The sequence below is a fragment of the Chamaea fasciata genome, unplaced genomic scaffold, assembly GCF_029207755.1.
Source record: "Chamaea fasciata isolate MVZ Bird 193981 ecotype frontalis unplaced genomic scaffold, bChaFas1.0.hap1 SCAF_14, whole genome shotgun sequence".
In the NCBI taxonomy this organism is placed as follows: Eukaryota; Metazoa; Chordata; class Aves; order Passeriformes; family Sylviidae; genus Chamaea; species Chamaea fasciata.
The window spans coordinates 10,140,545-10,163,077 of NW_027094099.1; the positions used below are offsets into that span (position 1 = coordinate 10,140,545).

General features: G+C 35.5%; 1 protein-coding gene across 3 annotated transcripts in view; it reads left to right on the forward strand.

The window, feature by feature from the left end:
• The first annotated feature begins 265 nt into the window (after nt 1–265).
• FGF7 (fibroblast growth factor 7) overlaps nt 266–22,533 on the forward strand; it is a 28,579-nt gene continuing 6,311 nt past the window's right edge. Inside the window, exons 1-2 of one of the 3 annotated variants that reach the window (XM_066196483.1) lie at nt 266–423; nt 1,279–1,517. In XM_066196483.1, the coding sequence (XP_066052580.1) occupies nt 359–423; nt 1,279–1,517 (304 nt within the window). In that variant the 5' untranslated portion in view covers nt 266–358. Of the gene's footprint in view, nt 424–932; nt 1,518–22,533 lie in introns of all 3 variants that reach the window. The other 2 variants (XM_066196485.1, XM_066196484.1) reach the window with 2 other exon arrangements.

Consider the following 22,533-nt stretch of genomic DNA (forward strand, 5'->3'; position numbering starts at 1 on the left):
ATTCTATCCATGCAGCACAAAATATATGTTTTTAGAAAGAAGATTCTTGGAGATTTAAAGCATAAACTATGTACATAGCTCCCTCTGATGACCATTGGACACGATACAATGCAAGTCTCCTTTTACTTTTGTTCGTGCACTCAACTGACAGCTGACTGGTTAAATTCTAATTGCTTCCAAGTGAGGTCAGCAAAGGTATTTATCGAAAAGGACTGAACAACAGGCTCAACACACACATGCACGCGCACGCATAAGCACATACACACCATCTCTCCAGCGTGTTGATTTATGGAAACAATTATAATTCTGGTGGAGTCTTTCTGAGCTGAGAAAGTTTGTAGCTACAGCAGAGTGTCTCATGTTGCAAAAAGGAGACAACAGAAATGGAGTACTTGGGCATCCAGCTCTTATCAACAGGAACAAGTAAGTTATCTGTCCTTTACAAAATCATTCAACAGTTTCTAATAGCTAATAACTTATCTTTATTTCTGTGTGCTAGATGCTAAAAAAGGAATTAAGAAAACTATTTCCACTAATAATCTGAAAAGGGTACGAATAAAAACACAGGGCTAAAGCCATGAGGTCTGTTTTGAAACCTGAACTAGAGAAAAGTTATACGGTAGATCGTACCAATATTAAATATATAGGTATGAAGTAATCAGGAGAATTTTATCATGCATGAGAGTTGAAATGAATCAATAGGAGATTTTTGGAAGGACTTAAAACTGAAGGGAAAACTGTGCTTACAGTGTAAATGTCTGGTTATGTAAAAAGTTGTATGAGATATATCTATTGTATATGCATGAGCATATTTTTAAAAATAAGCTTAGCATGTCATGTATTTCTGTGTAGGACTTTTCATTAGCATAATGTATCCTTGCATGTTTGTAACAATTGAGCATAACGACTTACACATGCACCTTTTCTCACAGATCTTTTACTTTCAGTGCAAGCAGCAAATTCAAGTAGTAAAGAAGGTCACAACAACAAAGGTTTTTATAACTTGTGTCTTTAAAGGATATTCTGACTGAAGAGATATTTAAGAAGCTCTTCTATTTCGCCATTAACTATTAAGGAATAACGATCAGAATTCTAGAAGAGGGAGCAATCTCATTTAAATGAATCTGTAACTCGTAAAGACAGAAGGCAGGTCGGTGACCTAAGAGCGACAGTCTACTTGAGATTTAATTTTCATTATGTTGTTCATGAACACCCAGAACACTGCACTATAATGCACAAATGGATACTGACATGGATCCTGCCAATTTTGCTCTACAGATCATACTTTTACATTATCTTTCTAATGGGCACTATATCTTTAGCTTGCAATGACATGACTCCAGAGCAAATGGCTACAAATGTGAACTGTTCCAGCCCTGAGCGACATACCAGAAGCTATGATTATATGGAAGGGGGGGATGTAAGAGTGAGAAGACTTTTCTGTCGAACTCAGTGGTATATGAGGATTGATAAGCGAGGCAAAGTGAAAGGGACAAGAGAAGCAAACAACAACTACAGTAAGTAATACTTTTGCTTTTCCTAAGTTTTTAGAAATTTACACATTGTTTCCTATTCCTTAATTTACCATAATTCCAAAAGAGTTTTGTATTGTGTAAAACAAGTTTTCCAATTAATCGTACAGCAGGACATTTGCTATTGATTTTGAAATGCGTCATTTTAAATACTACATTGTAGATCTGTTAATGTATCAGTTACAGCTGGGAACTATTAGCAGAGAGACAGCCTATTTTAACAAGTGAACTAAGGTTGTATGTACAAAAATGTATAACCTCCAATTCTCCTCATAAAATACTCCTGAAACATTAAACCACATTTATATAGTGCACAAACTACCTAAAAGTTTGGTGTGTTTGAGTTAACAATTAAAACATAGCAATACTAGAAAGTTCAATGGAAAGAATTATGTAAACTCTCTTGCAAAATCTTTTAGATAGTTTGCCAAGCCAGGAACAAAATCTATTATAGTTTCTGCAGTTCATTATTACAATGATCATGATGCTGAAAAAATTTTCTCCCCCCTTCTTCCAAAAGCATGACTCATCTAGAGAGAATGGACATACAATATTTTATGAAGCTGTACCAAATACAAATTCTGAACTGGAAAAAGAATTGCTGTACTAATATGTATTTTCCATACAACTACCTATATAATCTTTGATTTACTTTGAAGACTTTTTTTATAGTCACTAGTTTTGCCAAATTGTCTTTTGTGTTGTTAAAAATGTATTGTTTATTTAGAGAAGCATCACATCTGCTTGAAGAGACATTACTTTATTAAGATGCAACAGGAAAATACATGGGATTATACCGCATATTTCAAAACAAAATTTTAACAATAAGGGGCCAGGGGCATGCTGGTCTAGTATTTAGAGACAAATAAAAGGACAAATATACTTCCAAGAATGCTGTTAAGAAAAGTTTTAATTTGTTGTATATAATAGTGTGCTTTTTATAACAGCAGCAGCAAAAGAAATCCATAAATCAAATTTCAAGAACTGTTAGTGTGTTTCAGCTGAAGCTGAGTGCTTGCTTTCTATCAGAGCAGCACTTTCGCATGCTACGCGCCTGGCTAGTGGGCTCCATAATTTATTTCTTTACTTCATGACCACATTAAGTGCTGGGCAACTTGTGTGGCTAAAACTGCATTGACTAATGTTACTGTTTCTTTCAAAATTTGTTTCCATATGTCTCCTTTCTTCCTACACTGTTACATAGTGAATATTCCTCTGAAAGACAACACATGGCCAGCAGCCAACTAAATTATTTGGTCCATATTCAAGAAGACTCCCTTTGAGTTTCAGGAGGGCATTGCTACAATAAAGATCCATAGGACTAGTTTTGAAGTGAAATGTTGTTCCCATAAAAATCACTGAAAAAAATGTTAGTGACTGTTGAAACTGAATCTTCTGAATTAATGCAGATAAGTGAATATTCACAGTACCCAACTTTTTTTCTGTTATTATTTACAAACACATTATGACAGCATGTAGAGCTGAGTAACTAATTATACAGAGTTGCTTTCTTAGTTCCATGATGCTTAAGAAAAACTTCGTTAGCAATTGAGCATTATTTAAAATTCAAGCAGATGTTTTCAGTTCTCTGAAGGATCCCATTCTGCTTAAGCACATTAATGACACCTTTAAACATTCTCTAGTGAGCCCATTAGAGAACACCACATCCCCTCGTGCCAATGATGTAGTCTCTTGCAGTTTTCTGAACGCTTCATGATAAGTTAGTGATGGTAACTAACCATCACAAATTACAGAAAGGCAAACTCGAGTAACTAAACCCTTACATTCATATTGCAGGAGGAACAAAAATTAATCCTTTTGCTGGTAAGTGCAATGAGTACGAGGAGGAAAACCAAATGAAATTGTGATGGTTATCTGGTAACTGATGTGCACTGTGATGAACCATCTTTAAATTGGCTAAAGTATGTAAGAAGTTCCCACCATCTTATGTCTAATACTCGGATTTATCTATTGTACCTTAAGGAATAAGACTCAAAAGCTTTTGTTGGAGAAGTAGAATAGGCAAATATAGACAAAGAGCACTAGAAAAATGTGAACACTGATAATCTGGATTTTCGAGAAACTAAAGAAATTAATACTGTACCATTATTTTAGGAACACTTTTTGTCATACCCTTTGTTCAACAAAAGATGTAAACAGCCTTTCTGAAGATATGTTTATGACTCTATACTAAAATCAATACCCGTAAAGAAAACAATATTAAATGAGGGGGGGAAAAAAGCATAACAAACAAAAAAAAACAGAAAAATAATGCCCACCTGGACTAGTATACCTTTCCCAATAAAAAAAAAAAAATCAGCATTAGAAGTTTAAACAGGCTATTTTTATCCAGGTTCTCTGAAAAGCATAATTTTAAAACCATGCAGATAAAAAGGATGTATTTATATGTGCGTTCAAACATTCTTGTTCCATGATTTCCAGTTCTGAAAGTTAGTAAAAGGTAAATCAAACCTGTTTCTTAGGATGGAACGCCAAAACTTCTGCAGTCAAACTAATCTATGGACATGAAAAGTGTTGCTCCAAGAGGTTTCTTCTTATTTTATCCTTATTTTCTGCTTACATAATAAATAAAAGGAATTCTTTTCCCTTTCGAATTCACTAATTTGTCCTACTAAAATAAGAAAAAAAAAATTTTTTACCTATCATAATTTAGCTTCATAAAGGAAGCTACCATGACAGATTTGTAGATCAAATGAAGTACTTCTTTTCAGCCCAGGAGGTGTGAAGCATGAATATTGTGAAGAACAATCTTCACACTGGGAAATGTCTGTAGAAGGACAACTTCATCACAACTTTGGCAAGTGCCAAAATTCACAGAGGTTCTCTTATCAGTTGGGACTATAAGAACGCCAAGATAATGAGGAATTAGGGTCATTGTATTTCAAATTTCTCTAGTTACAGAATAAAAATATATATACACACACATACTATGAAAGTAAGAGCACAAATAGTGAAAGTGTTAAAATTTCTAAGGTTTTTAGTTAATAGCCACTGTATTAAATGTGTGTGGATTCAAATTTAATGACATAACTAAATGCTGAACCAAATCCTCACTCACCAATTGTAAATAATCTGTATTGATTATTCAATTGCTTCAGAAAACATCAGAATTTAATTGCTTAAAGAAATACATGTGTGCTATCTCAGTGCAAGCCAATTGCCAAATCCTGTTCACAACAGTGCTGACCTTGTTAGGTACCCAAAGAATATGGTTCTGTGCACATTTCAGAAAGCAGTAGAGCCTTCTGGTGGACATAAAGGTGATAACTCAAGAGTGAACTAATCAAATCAGAGATCAGTGATCTCCACTAAGCAGGGGAAATCACTTTGCACCTGACAGCTTTGCTTTCAATCTGAAAACTAAATGGCAGAGTGAGAACTGAGAGTCACTCACTGAAAAACTAAAGCAAGAATTAGGCAGCAGCCAAGAGGTTAGGTCACCCAGAAAAACCTGTCATTATTCATAAAAAAAATTCTCTTTGACAAAAACTTACTATAACTTCCCAAAGCCTGAACCTTTTTAACAAAAAATAAATTCTGCATCTTGTTCAAGGAAAAGAATCTAAGTGGGCACACAAAACACACTTTTTGAATTCATGAGTGTAAAACATGAGATTGACTGAACAAATCTTGGAGATAACAAGGCAGATTGCTACATCTTTCTATCTTTGATAGAAAAATAAATCATTCCTTGTCATCGTCTACTCCTTCCTTCATTTCAGTTTGTGTTTCAGAATTTTGCCAGATTTACTTAATTTTGCTCATAAAAAAGACAGCAGAAATCAGAGATTGTTTTGACTCTATCCAAGAGGATTTTTAACTATGACTGGATGATGCTTTAGGACTTTCCATGCTCTGTTGCCTTTGGAATCTCATTTTAAAGACTTCAAAGAGTCTCTTAGTTACTAGAAAAGCCTTCCCGGAACCTGAATCATAAGATGTCTGATCCTATCATATTCCATGTGTGCTTTAAACCCAGAAAGTGCCTATTTCCTCTTTTTTTTCAGTGGGTAAAGCCAACCAAAAATAAAAAGTAGAGAAAGTAGTCTAGTGAGATCTTGACATAAAATGGCTGAAATCTTGACTACAATTTTATCCTGGAAAACTACTTCTATTTTGACCAAAATCCAACAAGGCAAAGTTTTCAGCAATATTAAATGAACTTCAACTCAGTTTTGCTCAAATGTAAACCCTAACTGATGACAAAATACACTTTATACATATCTTAGTGGTTAAAGATTCTGACTTGCTTAGAAATCAGAATTACTTCCACTAGCATTTTATATAAGCTTCTTAGCATAAAACAAATGTATGTATGCTCTGCTACTCTATAAATTTTATTTCTGTTGCTTAAATACATATTTCAGAGAGAGTCAAGAAGATTCAGCTTCTGAAAATCAGGTATTGATGGATTAGATTCCGTTAAGGGTTATGTGTGTTCCAGACCAACAGAAAGTCTGTCTATGCAACTGCATTCTTGGTTTTTCAAGAGGTTGTTGGTTCAACCAACACTTTGGTGCCAGTAGAAGACAAATCTTCACTAACATGAAAGTGGTTTTGCTTCACAATAACACTCTGCTAATCTTTTCAATTATAACAGGAAGATTTAATTCAGAAATACATGTATATCCTCTCAAAACCTAGCCCACAGCACCAAGGATGACTTTCTCCCCCACAGTAATTAATCAAACCTAATATATCAGATTCCCCTGCTACCTCTCCAGTTCTTTGTCTGGCATTGGGGGTACCCTCAAGTGTCAGCCAGCAGAAAGATCTATGCCTATCCCTCAGCCTATACCTTATCACAAATCCCAGGTCTTCACCCTCAACTGCTGATGAAGATGGGTTTTAGCAAAGATGCAGATAACAGAAGCAGCTGAGTTACACCTGTCTTACAGCTTTTATTGACTTTTTTGGAGAGTGTAGCCTTTGGGGAGGTGAGAAGAAAGCAGGGTGTGGAGCCTTGAATGATTGCAGCAAGATTCTTCAGTCTCACATATCAACATCCAGATCACTGCTCAACTGGCATACTATAAGGGGTGCTACAGAACACAATTAAAACTGTTTAGAACTTCTGAATTTACCTCCTGAATCTTCATCACCTTGTCTATTCTTGGGCATATGCCAGCTGAAAAATATGTGTAAAGCCAGACAGTAGCAGTTTACACTCACTTTCTTCTCACTCTCATGAATAAAAATGATTGCATAAGCTCTGTGGGGGAAAACTCAAACCTCTGGGCTCAGGCCCAGGCAGCAGCTCCACAAGTTAACATACACCAACAGGGCTATGCCTGCCTGGGGGAGCTTCAAAACTGAGCTAACATTAGCCTGAGCAGTGAAAAAATCTGAGTCTGTACACATTGTCCTTACTGATTCCTTCGACCTTGATACACCCTTGTAGTTCAGCTGTGACTTGGGAGTTTTTCCTGAATCTCTCAATACTGAAATTCAACAGAAATGAGAAATAGTGCATTTTTATAGAACAATCAATCAAATTTAGCAGCCAACTGCAGAACCAGTTACAGGGTACATATAAAGATAAATTGCAGCTCCTTCTCCCCCACAGCTTTCCCCTCCACATTGTTTACAATTTCTGAATCTTCAAAAAATTCAGTGTTGTATCATTAAGTATGTTATTGCTCCATCCTGAAGAAAATGTGCTGAAGTGGCCCTGACCTGAGACTCAAGAGACTTGAGGCTAATCCACACTTCTAAGCAATCTGCCCAAAGACTTTGGGAAAATTCTTCCAACTCTCTGTGCCTCTATGAAAAAGGAATTATTCACCTCTCTGTAAAGAGCTTTAAAAAGTATTAGTGAAAAAACTTTTAAACCACAAAAGAATTGTGTGTTAATATTATAAATATTAAATAATTTGATAATAGAACATTAATTGACTAATAGAAAATGAACTAGAAGTCCTGAAGTCAGTAGCTAGACAGAAAAACAAAGATATCAGATGAATCTTAAAGAAGCAATTTCCATATAGGCAAGTAGAATTTAGTATCAAATTTAATTCCTTATACAGTCAGCCTTGCAAAACAATGCCTAAATCCAGATATTCCCTTTCACGGCTTCCAACTTTCTGTATTGTTTGAGTATCTGAAAGTGATTGGTTCAGATTTCTAGGATCCTGGAATAGAGAACAGAGTTGGCTTTCCTCTCCAACTTCCTTAAAGCTTAGGAAGACCAAGACATCCTAAACCACACAATTACACTGTTCTACACTACAAGATCTATCAACCAGCTGTATATTTTGGAACACATTTCTCATCAAAACAGAGTAAGTTTAGGCAAATGTAGGCCTTTACTCTTCATGGGTGGCACACTGCTTTCATTGCATAATTGACTGTCTATGACTATATTTGGCAACAGTATTTCAATTGTCTTCTTTGACCTTTGACATTATTTTTAATTCTGGATATGAAAGAAAGATCAAGTTAGCCTTCTGGTGTATGCAATTTAGAAACATTATTAATAAAAAGTTAATAGTGAAAATTTTTATGGCAGTAACATAATAGAGGTTAACAATCATAGGACTGAATTGTCACACTTTAAAACTTTCATAACACATGACATCATTTATGCAAATGGAAAAATTCTTTGTAACAATTGGCGTTGAAAAGTTAGAAGTGGATATTCAAGATGTGGCCCACAACTTCATGAAAACACACCAAAGAAGCAATAAAAATACCAATGCAATCAATAGGCTCTTTTGACTATTATTTAGCTTTTAAAACAAAGAACAAAACCAGGATGAAGTTATTACAGGCTCTAGATCCTCTGTTCAAAACACTGAAATCTTCCTTCTCTGTCCAGTTTTTCAGAATTAAGCCCAGTCAGAACACGGATAGATCAACTCAAAGCTATAAATGAAAACAGCAAACATGACCATTCCATGGCATTAATAACCACAGTGACTTCAACAGGGATCAACACACACCACTCATCTCCATCTCTTCAATAATGACACTTTTTGAATACCCCTATAACCTGGGGGATTTTTTTTTTTTTTTGGAAGGTGTTTCCTAGTATTAGTACTTCCATTTTTGGTAAACTGGCCTGCTTCCTTTTAAATGTGTCAACAGACACTGGGAGGTGCTATAGACTATAAAAAGAAGGTGATTAGACTTGTCCTTGGCTATTTTGATACCTTGGAATTTTAATATTTGTCTAACTAGTAGGTAATGTATTTCAAAGCAGAAAAAACAGCCCTAACTGTTAAAAAGAAGCATATTTTCCTTAATAATGTCTGCTAATTTTATATGTTTTATTATGACCTTCAAATGTTACATGGGATTTGATATTTCAATCAAAACTAAATGTTTACAGCAAAAAAAAAAAAGGGTAACTTTATGACTGTTAAACACAGAAATTCTTCTCGATGAACATACATATTATCTAGGGCTGAAAAATATTAGAGGGGAAAAATAACCATAGTCAATATCAAATTTGGAAAAGGTTGTATGTGAATCTGTGCTGCAGTCCCTGAGCTGTACAGGTGAGCTGGGGCCATGGTTCATTGGCTGTTTGTGTGCACAGTTGGAATGCAGTGGCAAACATGGAGTTTTACATGCTAGGTGTGTGGAAATGCTCACTGCAAGGGCTTGCTGGCTTCCTGTAAAATGCATTCACAACATTATATGGTGATGATAGACTTGTCCTGTGAGTGGTCTGCATGAACTCTAAGGGTGGCAATATTCAGGCTCTCTAGCTAGTCACTAAGCAGATGTATTTCGGAGAAAATGTTGATCTAGTCAAAGGAAGAAGGGAGCAAACAGTGGAGTGATTCCATCCAGTGTTTGTGTAGCTCTTTGTGAAAACAGGAGTTGTACTCCCTGACAGAAACCCTGAAGTAAACCAGAAAGGATAACTGAATCCTGGAGAGTGCAGTCAGTACTAACACAATAGGAAACTGCAACTTTCACCAGCTTTCAAAAGCGACTCTAACTCCACCATGCTAATTTATTTCCTTTGGAATAGCCCAAGCAGCTTGGGGACTACACATAATGTGCAAGATGATACACAGAAATCCAAGCAATTTTTGAGTGCTTATTGGTGACATTTTACAAGGATTTAGGGAACTCGCTATGTAAATCCAGCACAGAGTGACTCAAATAATGAAACTTGCTTGATAGTGCTGCCTCACAACAAAAGAGATTTACGCTGTGGGAAAGGCCAGCACAAGATCTCCCTCTGCAGCGGCCCTTTATGTTTGCTTGTGGGAAAATTGCACCTGAGAAGTCCTGAAGTCATCACAGCCAAGTCATTCCCAGTGCTACAGCAAAAAATTGTAATACTACCTTTACATAAGGACAGGGACAAATACCTGCACTCAAAGTAAGATTCACCCAAACTGAATTCCACACACAGCAGTAGTGCCTGCATTAGCTCAGCACCATCTTAGTGATACCATACTAGAACATTGCACAAAAAGAAATCTCTGCCATGTACTAAACACATCTCTGACCACATCTGAACCACAAGTGTGACAGAACTCACACAGCACCCTGCCTACTAACACTGCTACCAATCCAAAGCAAAATTGTATACAAAAAGTACTTTCAAACTAACTGGTGACAAAAAAGCCATTCTTGCCATTTAAGTAAGCTCCACTCTTCTAACCAAACTTCTTACGTTTTTTACTGAGCATGGAGATTCTGCTCAGTATTTCCAACAAAGACTGAAAACCAAAACCAAATAAAAAGGTACATAATTCCCAGGGCAAGCAAGTTCTTTAGAGCACTCCAAAACACTGCATACCAATGAGAAAAATAGAAAGAAACTTCTTTACGTCCAAATTTTGGTTCCAAAAAGACAATTCTTTCACTGAGGAAACAAAATACCACCTACCACATCAGGTAAGGGACAACATAAGAACTGTGGAGAAAAACCCAGCAGGAAACAGATGGAGAGCCTCTTCTCTGTAAGGAATACTCCTCTCCTAACTGCTGGCCAGTTACAAGGGCCAGGCTCTGCCCTCCTTCCTCTCACTAGTATGCAATCAGGTAGACAGGTGCTTTGAGTCTCTTGCTCTGTTTTGCATCCTGTCACCCCCATCTATTTCACAGAGCTGAGCATTCTCTCTGAGTATCTGCTTCAGCAGCCAGGAAAGTTTTTTATTGAGGCTGTGAAAGACATTCTGGCATGTTCTCCTACCCTACTAATAGTGCAACAGCTACATATTTTGGTGAATTTGTGTTGGACTTTGTAGCAGATATTTATTAGTTCAAAGGAAATCAAATGTTACATCAATTTTGAGAATAGCTTTAGGAGAGTCTGCTCAAGTTATAAATGGCAAGAGTCCTAGGCCACTTATACTTGTCCGTTTAAATGCCTTTTAAGTTGAGCAATGAAAATAACACAGCTATTAATAAAACCAAGCTTTTAGATTATTATACACCAATTTCAATCAGCATGTTTATATTAGCAAACTGGCATTCAGCCTCCTTTACCAAATATCAAACTAAAATTACTTAGCATGCCTTCATTTCTGATTGCACCCTTATGTGACTTGGGAAATTCAGTGCATACTACTGAAGAGAACTATCATGCAACTAAACTAAAGAAAAAAATTTTACCACATCTTTCTAGGAAACTATTACCACATATTTCACGGAAATCATGCTCTGTTAATTTTTTAGCTAAGTAATCCAGTGTTTTGAATTTGAATTCCTCTAATTTAGTCATATTTTTCTAGGACACATTCTGATGAAAACTTCTGAAATGGCACTTTCACCCAGAGGGAACACTGGAAGCAAAACCAGCCTATACCAAAACTATAAAACTATCATTAGACCAAAAGCAGAATTTTCAAATTATTCATAACATATAAGGCAAACCCTCCTAATTTAATTCGGTGATGAACAGCCTAACTCTGATCGAGGCAAATTATTTAAGAGAAACTGATGAGTAACAATAGCTATATCATTTAAGCAGAAAACGATCTAGTGATAAAACTTATATTTATCATAATTATAATGAGAAATTATTGGAGAATTATTCAGAACTGTTCAACATTTGAAATGGAATACACTTCTGGGTATTTTTCTCTTAGATAACAAAATAGTCCATAAACACAAGTAGGTATCTGTACACTGTCCTTTTTACATAGCATCTGTAGACAACCCAGAGAGAGTTGTCTAAAACGGCTGACAAGTACTCAAGGGACAATTCAAGTTACCCTGAAAAAGGACAAAACTTAAGCCTACACCCCACAGCATATACGGTGCTTACATTTCTCCAGGTGGTATCTACAAAAATGTGCAAGTTGCCACTGTCCTGCAACTGTGTGAGACAAAAATAACAGAACCCATGTTTTCTGACTTTGTCCTAATCACTTGTAAGTGATAATCTCGTATACATAAGATACAGACATTTTTCTTCTGCTAGGGCTCAATTAAAAATTGTGACTGCCATTATGAAAATCTTTTTTCCCTTTCTTCCTTTTCACGTCACTGTTCACTGTTTTCTGTCTGTGATATAATTTTGTTTAGGGTATCCTTATTCATCTATAAGAAAACTGAATAAATATTAGTTTTGTACAATTAATTTCCTAATAGACTACCCAATTCCAAAATTAGAATTTAGGTGATCACCTCTGAAAAGGTGATGTAGGAAAGTGAAGAATATTTCTGTCTGTATACAGCACTGTAAATACTGAAGATTTTGGATCAGAATTTATTGCATTGTCTTGTTCACACTTTAGCAATGCAGTTCTGGGTGTTTTCAGCTGAACTGAGCTTAGCAAGAAGAATTGTTTGTTATAGTGCTCGTTTCCCGAGTTTACCCTCCAACACCAGATCCGTCACAGCGGGATGGTTCCTTTCTTTGTTTTCCTCTTAAGAGCTATCTGGCAGCTGCACCCCAAACTAGCCTGTGTCAGTGGATTCCTAAAGAATTCTATATACACCATCTCTTGTAATCACATGTGCTGCAATCTACATCACAGGTGGTATTGCACAAAAAAGTCGGATTTGAGCCCGGTCAGACTGTGCCATATTTGTTTCATTAACATCGATTTCTATGTGAAAAAAACAATTCCCTCTCTGTGTGCATGGTATTTGATTGAAATAAATTCTCAACAACAAAGAGATGTAATCAACATGAGAAAGTAATTGCCAAGAAGTACAGCATTAGCTCTTTCCAACAAAAAGTCAAAATATGGATTTTCTATTCATACTGACTTAGAAATGAACTATGGAGAACTATCACTGATGGTCTGAATAGTTGCTGTTGAAAGTAAAGAATATTGCACAGCTGTGGAGGAGTTAAGTTACTGACTAGTGGAAAAGCTATCTAACCCTGTGATTCATTAGGAAAAGTTTGCTCAAGAGCTGAAAGACCCATATTAGGAAAGAGACAAATACATGCCATTTGTAAAAGTCTGGCTCTACTGAAATCAGTAAAAGTTTTGTTACTGATGCCTATCCATGGCTGCAGAGTTTATTTAAAAATATGGCAAATAGTAACTATTGGTTCTGCAAATCCATGTGCTTTTACTTTAAGATACCATTTCATAACATTGGTAATAAATACTGGGCATAAAGAAAAATGAAATTCCTGTTCCACTATTAATCTCTTCCTGACATTCAAGTCAGAATGACTTCTCTATCTTACCAATATCTATGTAGCAGTAATGCTGCTATCATTATTTATTCTATTTAAGATATGGTCTGAAAAGTGCAGGACATCAGAATACACCCAATTTAGGATACTCAACTTGAAAAATAGATAGATCTCACTTTTCAAATATATGCGTAAATTTATATTTATACATGAAAGAAATAACTGAAAGTTTATTTTAGGTTTTTTTGACCTATAATAAAACCACAGATTCAGATTTCTATACTGACTAAAACTGAATAGCATTATATAAAGTGAATATATATTCAGTAGTAGAAGTACAATCTCATTTTGTAAGATTTTTTTCCTGCCATTAGTTTACATATGAATCAAGAATATATGGATACTCATGGGGGAATTAAGGTGGCACAAAAAAACAAAGAACGGCAGAATTACTTTGTTTCATTTTGTGTGGTAAGAAACAATCATCATCTCAGTAAATCTGGGTAGTGTTTCCCCAGCTCTGTGCTACAATACAGTTGAAGTCACAGATTTTTTTGCAAAGAAAGAAAAGGTTTCTTCACCACTTTGAGTGCTTGGAATAGCCATAACTGTTTCAGTCAGAGCAAAAAGCATAGCAAATCCTTTACTAACAACAGGTTTTCTTTATATATTTTATATACAGTCAAGCCCTGTGCTCTTTTAACTGTACACTCTTCAAGGCAGTTCAAAAATTTCCTGCTAAGTTCAATGTTATGGAGTCACTATTCTTTTACGTTGCAAACACTAGGAGAGAATAGTACCATAAGGAGCAGAAATGATCATAAATACAATGCAGACTCAAAAAAGGCTGTCAAATTGAGTCTGCCAATCACAGAATTATGCAAGCTTAATGCAAATCCACCACAAAATAAAAATATAAGAGCTGTAAACCCTTTATTTGCACATGCAGCGTCTGCTACCTAGTCCAGATTCTTATATTCAAACCCCATTAACCATTACCTGAGTCGTCTAACTTTATAAACCTATGGAAGAAATCTCATTTTACTCTGCTTCCTTGAAACGAACATTTTATTCTTCCCTGCTTGAACAAGGTCCTTGTTCAAGCCCATTACTGAAATGCATGTTTTCAAGTATCTACAGCTCACAGACCAGCTGTTTCCCAGATTTTAAAGGGGACCATATATTCTGCTACAGGTTGCTTATGTAGAACTTCTATGGAGCTCATCAAGATTTCATGACACCACTACATATAAGAACAAACTGTAGGAGAAAAAATTGAAAAGTAGAATATTCTCAAAGGCCCCTGACTTAAGCTGTTTTCTAATGCTTGAGCGGTATGAAATCTGCCATTTGTTTCAAGGTCAAGAGAAAAGTAAGTCTTTACACTTATGCCAATGCACTGCACTGTTGTCTATCAAACAGGTTGGTTGATTATTGTCAGAGATGGAAATTTGGAATTCTACCAATATAACAATATGGATACCAGATCCATGGATCCAGAATGGATCTGAATTTAAGTTATTAAATCTTTTAACAGACTGGACACGGATATCTTTGTTACAAACAGTCACTGTATGGTGATATCGCAGTACCCGTGCTCTTTGAGAGCCGAGACAATGAAGCACTGCAGTTTACAGGCACAGGAGAGCTCACATCCTTCCTTAGGCACATCAGGGCCACAAGAAACTTTCTTTAATTAAAAGGAAAGGCAAAGGCAAAGGCAAAGGCAAAGGCAAAGGCAAAGGCAAAGGCAAAGGCAAAGGCAAAGGCAAAGGCAAAGGCAAAGGTAACGTAGTGAAGTGGTTTCTACCATATTTTACATACTCTCCTCTGGTTAATTGAGAGAATGTTTTACGTGGGATTCTTGGTGATAATGCAAAGGAACAGTGGGTAAGAAAACACGGCAGCTTTCTAACTTCATAGATGCCCTTTTTTATGTTCCCTCTATATATCTTTAGCTAATATAAACTGATAATTGAATTAAAATAAATACAACTGCGCTAGTTGACACATGGGGACATAAAAATTAGAACAAAAGCAATGGGAACCCGGATTGTGTACAACCAACAATATACTAAAAACATGTTAAAGTTAATTACAATGTGTTAATTTAAATGTGTTAAAGTTAATTTAAAGAAATATAATTCATTTTGGCTAATCCCATGTTCTAGTCCAGTACTTATTACTCATTCCACTACTTTTTTACATTAGCTATGACTGATAACTTCTTTTCATAATATAACATCATACTATCTTATTGCAACACACTGGAATGTGAGTTCTAGACCTCTGATTTCTACTTTCAGGGTACAAGTAATTGTCACTGAAAAGTGAGACCACTACTCCTATTTAATGCAAAAAAATGAAAGCACAGAAAGGTTGTGGACTCTAGAAAATAGAAATGTTTACGTTATTCTAGCTGAAATAGTTTTCTCACTGACTTCATGATATGCACATGGACAAAAGTAAGAGTGTGCACGATACTTTTATAACCAGATTCAAATGGTTAACACCTGATTTCCTCTACATCCTGGCATTTGCAGTCAAAACTGAAGAGAAGTTCAGATTTTCCAGCTGGTCAATAAAGCTGAGTTTAGAAAGGCAGATTAAAAATCTCACAAATAAATACAGAACAAAAGAGAAGTCTGGCTGCAGCTCCTACAGTCTTATTTGCTCTGGTCCCACAGCAGAGGAACAACTTTCTCTGCTGGTGCTGATGCTGCTGCTTTTTTCAGTTTTGGTACAGAACTGTAAAGCAAGATAACAACTAAATATAACAACTGGATGACAGTGACACATTTACAAATATCTGGTCATGTAGACACAGAGGTTTCAAAGTGCTGCCTATGTGTAATGGCAAATACTCTGCTGCTTTCCCTAAAGTCAGGCTCCCAGCCAGGCTTAAATTTTAGACTGGTAAAAACAGTGTGTAATTAAAAGGAAATAATTACTTTAGGCAAAATTAAGACAATGAATGACTTAAGCTATTTGAAAAAACAACAATGGTAGGGTAATTGAAACATTTTGATCCATATACTGAGCAAGACAGGAGAAACATCTGCTACAAAATCCTGATTTATTTATCAGAATTGAATTAGATTATTAGATTGGTTTTGATTTTGATGGGGTTTTAATTTTCTCCTTCTATTAGTTTATAATTTAGTCTCTGGTCTTATACAGATTTTGAAAAATCAACTAAATCTAAATTATTTGTCAGCAGCAAACTAGAACAATTTGAGAGGCCATACATATAAATATATGTCCAGTAGTGTTTTGAAGGCAGGAGTGAGCCAGCTGGTCTCTATCAATGCCCACTCTGCAAGGCAGAAAGGGGTTGTAAGATTTTCTTAGCAGCTTCTTGCATTTTGTACCTTGGAAGGAATTGCGTAGTGCCTGCTTGTGTTCTTCTAGACACTGTAATTGGTATATTCAGAGATCCAACTTCAGCTGTTCCTGCACAAAATAGCAGATCTGATCTGGAAATGGAACTAAAATCTATTCAGCTGGGTAGTGCTTGCCCTACATTTTACGTAACTGCTGAGAGTGGGAAAAAAAATCTCTCTCTTCAATAGGGATTGCAGTGTTTATGACTGAAATGAGCTCTTAACTATGTGAAACAAAATTTTACTGTCTAAAATTTCAAACCATTTAAAACTCTTTGCTGCCATGCCATAGGCCCCCCAGCATATTTTCAAGCTCTGAAATACTGCAGCCACCTTCTTTCTTATGCAACCACTTTCTGAATTTTACTTCTTATAAATAATTTTGGTTATTAACTAGTTCTGGGACCATTTTCACTGTTAAAATGTGTTGTCACACTCTTAAAATGTGTTTAACTATGTATCAGTTAAAATACATAAATGTTAACACATTGCAGATTGTCATTTTGATCAACCTACGGGCATTTAATATTTGCTTTTAGTGATTTTTCTCAACGATGTATAATTTTAAGTTATCCTCAAAGAATACAGGAAAGCAGTTCTTAGATTCAGTTTGTCCCCAGAACACGTCTCTGCTCTTCCTCTTGTCAAGCCTGTTTCAGGAACCAGAAAAGCTGCTACAGGAACAGCTGGAGACAGACAATATGCAAAACAAAACAGCAAGGCCTTGAGCTCAGGGAATATTTCATATAAAAAAAGCAGATTCTATGTTGAATTTATTTTTGCCCCGTTTAGCTGAATAAATGAATGGATCCAAATTTCATTTATTCTAGTAAAACTGGCACAAAATATTTAAATACTAGAAATAGCCTTCATCTGAGCTGTAGGGAAAGCATTTGTTGTACAAGTTCAGCTCTAAACTATTAAATCATTAATTTTATTACTGCTTGGAAACAATTACATTTTGTAAACAGTCATTCCGCACTTTTTTCCATTTTTCATATCAGTAAATTATTAATGTTGTAATAGGAGAGCACTTTTTCAGACTGAGGATTAAGACTAGGATTTTACATGACAGTATTAATTCTAAAAAAATAATATTATTCTTCATTATAACCATATGTTTAGCTTCAGGGCAATTCTTATTGGAGGGAAATGTCGTTTCCTGCAAAAATGAGAAATGACTACATGCTGTCTAAGGGGCTGATCAAGAAAATATTTATATAAAGCAGCAGAGATCAGCGAAGTAAAGGCTTCTAATAAGTTTAATGAGACATTCCCAAGAGAAGGACCGCCTGGGGTAGCATGTTATTCAGTTGTTACTATGTACTCCTATTCACAAGTCACACCTCCAAACTAAACAGCTCTGTAACTTTGCAACCTACTTTAGTGAAAAATGTCACAGCCTTTGGTTCTGAAGATCAAATCAAGAGAAATACTGGAAATAGAGTTGTCTGAATAATTAATGTTCAAAAGAGACATGCACAGAAGGTGGCAATTTCGAGTCAGAACATTCTATCTACACCAATTCTTAATATGCCACCATTTTCAATGAAGAATGAAGCATTTGATTTGTAAAACTATCCCCTAACTCACCAAAATTAACAGAGAGTTAATACAAAACTGAAGCAAAACATGTTGCCTCAAGGAAAAACATTTTACGTATTTCTCTTTACCTCTTTCTCTTTTTTATTAATTGCAATAATACTGAAGTTCTCACTCGAGTAATTAGAGGAGGTAAACTTTACGGAGTGTTGTAAACTGATGAGCACTGCAGTACATTTATTCACTTGGAAAAATGACTAAAAATAGGTCTTATGTCTTTAAATATTTCCCAGTGCAGAATAAATGCGTTAAGTTTAAAGTAAAAATGAAGATGTATTTCCAAATATCAGTCTGGAAGTTCAAACCACGCTCTTCACTTCACACAATAGTATGAGCCACACATGGTTAGAAGGACAGATTATACATTTGATGCATAAGGAACTGTGTAAATACTTAGACCAATGCAGACTTAATAGTGGAACTTGGCTTACCCCTTCCTTTTCTGTCATAAAGGTAAATACCCACAAGTCCAAGTACACATGCAAAGAACAGATCTTGTAAATAAAATAACAGCATTTCTAAACAATCATTTTAGTTCCCTGTTGTATCTTCCCTCTTATGTTTGTTTTTTATCTTGCCTTTTTTATACTGTTTTCACTGAGTTATCAAGTTAGCAGTTTCTTTCTTAAACCTTGACATGGTTCATATTCCATAACTAACTTACCTGTCAGCTGTTGAGTATCACCAGGACAGTGGTTTATAATAAAAGTTGTTGTATCTAGAAATGCATGTATCATTTATTTTGTATGACTGGAAAACAGGGGAGAAATTTATGGATAAGGTAATGTCAAATAAAGAAATTTTTTTTAAAAAAACCTAATGGCATAGAAAAAATACTTTGACTTCTGTTTAGCACTTAGTTGATTTTAATACAGTATGCCTCCTGTTTTTGTGCCCAATGAATCGCAAAAGGGTAATTAAACATCAGCTACTTACGCTTAATCAAATGTTCTGTACACAGAGTAAATCTTGTAAGCAAATTCTGCTGCTTGAGGATGCTGAACAATGTGCTGCATCAAGTCCTCAAGGAATACCTCTCTATCATCAATCATGTTTCCTCAGACAACTACAATTTTTCCTGCTTGGAAATTGCACACAGGACAAACCCAGGAGTTTTGAGTGCTTTGAGTATTTCTCCATGATATCCAGATGTCTGGCACCTCACTGAAGCAGTAGCTTCAACTGCTCTCCTGAAAATCCTTGACAGATCCATTATTTCTGTGCAGATCATTTTTACAGCCATATTCATTCTTAAAGTGCTTCAGAGATTCTACACATGCACAGCAAACGCACATGAGGATATGGCAAAAAGCCCCCAAAGTACTTTTTTAGCCTTCTATGCTGTAAATAACAACATATATGTGTTTATGACATAAATCAAAATTCTGAGGATCACAAGGAGAAGATAAAAGAAAGTGATAGTGAATGTATGTATCAGCTTGTTTTCTACTAATTAGTTGTTCACTAAAATCATATCCACAGAAAGAAAATTCCTGGGGTGGAGAAATCTCCTGCTTTGAAAGGCGTTCTAACATATACTTGTATATTGATTTCTACTTAAAAAGCTTATGAACAGGAGTTCTGTGAGGTATCATCTAGGAAACTCCTTCATCCTCTTGCTAAGGAAAGTACTCAATACAAATGCAAATTCTACTTTCTATCAATTTTAATTTAATAATAGTGAAAGGTAAAAATTAAGTCAATACCTTTATTTGCAGTATTTTTTTTTACTGTTAGTTTTTATATTTGAGAGAGAATGAGAACACAAATTGTTTTACCAAAAAATGAACTTCAAGATGCTTCATTTAAAAATATTAAGAATCAAAATAACTTAAACTGCACAAATACTTTACAATCTAGATACTATATTTAAAAAAAGAAAAGAAGGAAAAATATTTCCTGGAACAAATTACTTTCAAAACTACCCAATAAAAGTATTCATTTCACTGATAAGACTCTTCTGGAAAAACATTTAAGTGCAATACACCAGCTAATGAATGTATTTACTGTGCCGGCTTACCAAATGCGCACACGTACCAATAACATCATGAAAGTTTTCCAAGACTGACCATCATGAATACTATTTTCTGGCTTTAAAAGGCACAAACATTAATTTATTAAGTGCTAGAACAAAAGAAAAAATTACATTACATATCATTAAACAATGTCTTCTAAGCAAAGACAAGATCATTTTCCTTGACCTTGAATCATTTGCAAAGGTCATTTGAATTCATAAATATGTGTTCCAAATTCAATTAATGAGAAACACAAGTTAGTGAAATCTAGAAGTTACATTTTGTTTTGACTCATTTTCCATCCAAGTCTTCTCTGCTCCTCTGTCCCTATTTAAGATTCCACATACTTTATTTTTAAAGACAATTCTGCTGAGGAAAGAGTGTTTCACAAACACATTCCTCCCAAGTGCTGAACTGTCAGTGCCAGCCTCCCTACCCCTAAAAATCAGCAACAGTCTGCTTTTTTTCAACTTCACTGCACAGAGAGCCACAAGAAGGAAAGTGCTGTACACATCATATGTGCTCTCACAACACACGTACCTGGCAGAACAGAAAAGTACGGGGATGTAATTGCTGTCAGCTTTCTGAAAAATGTAACGGATGTCAAAACGTCTCTTTGAATGAATGTCTACAGAAACTGTGACTCTGCAAATTGAGGAGCAGTGACCAGAAACCATATGCAATAGACATTGAGGGGATACCTGCAACATATGAACTGTCTGGAAACAGAGCCAGCTGGTGAGGGACTGAACACAATGTGTGCTTCACAGAATCTTCCTGAACAATCCTGGCATACTGGGGTAGTTCCCTGGCATGTGAAAAGAGATCTCCCTCCCTCTGTGGTTCTGCTGTCCCTCCTCTTCCAAAAGCCCTGACAGGTTATACCTGCCCATGGCATCTTCAGGCACTTACTGGTTTCCTTTCAGCTCTCAGGAGCCAGAGTTACAATTGCTCTTTCAGTCTCTTAGCTGATAAGTGATTAAAGAGAAATGCCCTGATTTTGCTAAATCTCAAGGCTCTTGCTACTTTTTTATAGACAAGATACTGTTATCTAAGGATATTATGGGCGAACACAAAGAAACTGCCTATACAACTATGCCTGCATACAGATGGAAATTACTCTAACATCGTCTACAAATGGATTATGTAGCAATAAAAGTAAAGATTTGTTTTAACAAATACAACATCAGTGTGTTGTAAAAGCAAAAAGAAGTCTAACAAATAAAAGGAAGATGAAAATGTTGATTTGAAAATATTAATCGAATCAGAAAAAACACTTAGTATCAGGTGATAAAAAATTATCAAATGCCACTTGCCAGGAAAGAATCATCTCATGTGACAATGCTCAATTTTATATCAATGATATAAATAAATGCCTGTTTTTCTACCCAAATTTCCAGCCTGAGGTACTGTCCTGTCGTTCAGGCTACGGTTACGGAATAAGTCTAGACATAAAAGTGTCTGTTTCTGAAGTGCTGAGCAACTGTCATTTTAGACCAGAATGCCAGGAAACTCACCTCATTTATGACATAAATTTTCTCCAAAACCTGATACATATTTTACCCACTAAAACTGTTGTCTCAGCCTAAAAGCTTGCTTTGTTTCTTTTCTTTTTACTTCTTTTTTTTTTCCTACTGGATATCAACTGTGTGTTATTTAATTTGCAGCAAGTGGTTACAAAGACTGCTGCCACCATCCATAGGCATCTTTTCTGAAGACAAAGTATAGCCCATCTCTGCTGAGTGTCTTTTACATACACCAGAGGAATTTCAGCTCTGCAGGAAACTTCATTCATTACAGGAATTTAAGCTACATTTGATACACTGACCATACAACCATATAAAATTGTTTGGAATTTCATGCTGATTTTATAGAAAGTACAGTTGTTTTCAATTTTGGATGCCCATCTCTAGGTTGGTTGTGGTTTGGGTTTTTTTGGTGTTTTTTTGTTTTGTTTTGGTTTTTTTTGCTGGCTTCAATCTGATTTCTTTCACAGTTACTTAGTGGTATATTCAAGTCTTCTCTTAAACCTCTTCCAAACTTCTCTGGGGGATGCTTTAGATAAAGCAGCTGAAGAACATACTTTACATTTTAATTTTTAAATTAGGGATATTTAAGACCTTGTTGAAGCTTGACCTTTGGAATTTTTCCTCATCAATATCTTATTAATTTAAGCATGCCTTTAAAGCAGTCTTGGTTATTAGAGTATGAAAAGAGTACTTCAATGAAACAATCTATGCATAAGAATTTTCTTTCTCACCCTAGCTTGGTGACTTTTTTCTTTTCATGAATAGGTATTGAAAGGATTAAACCCCTTTACCTCAAAAGGAAGCACGTAAGAATAGATCTGCTCATTTAGGACAAGGAAAGACATTGATGTCTCAACTGTGAATAAAGCAGAAAAAGAAGTACCC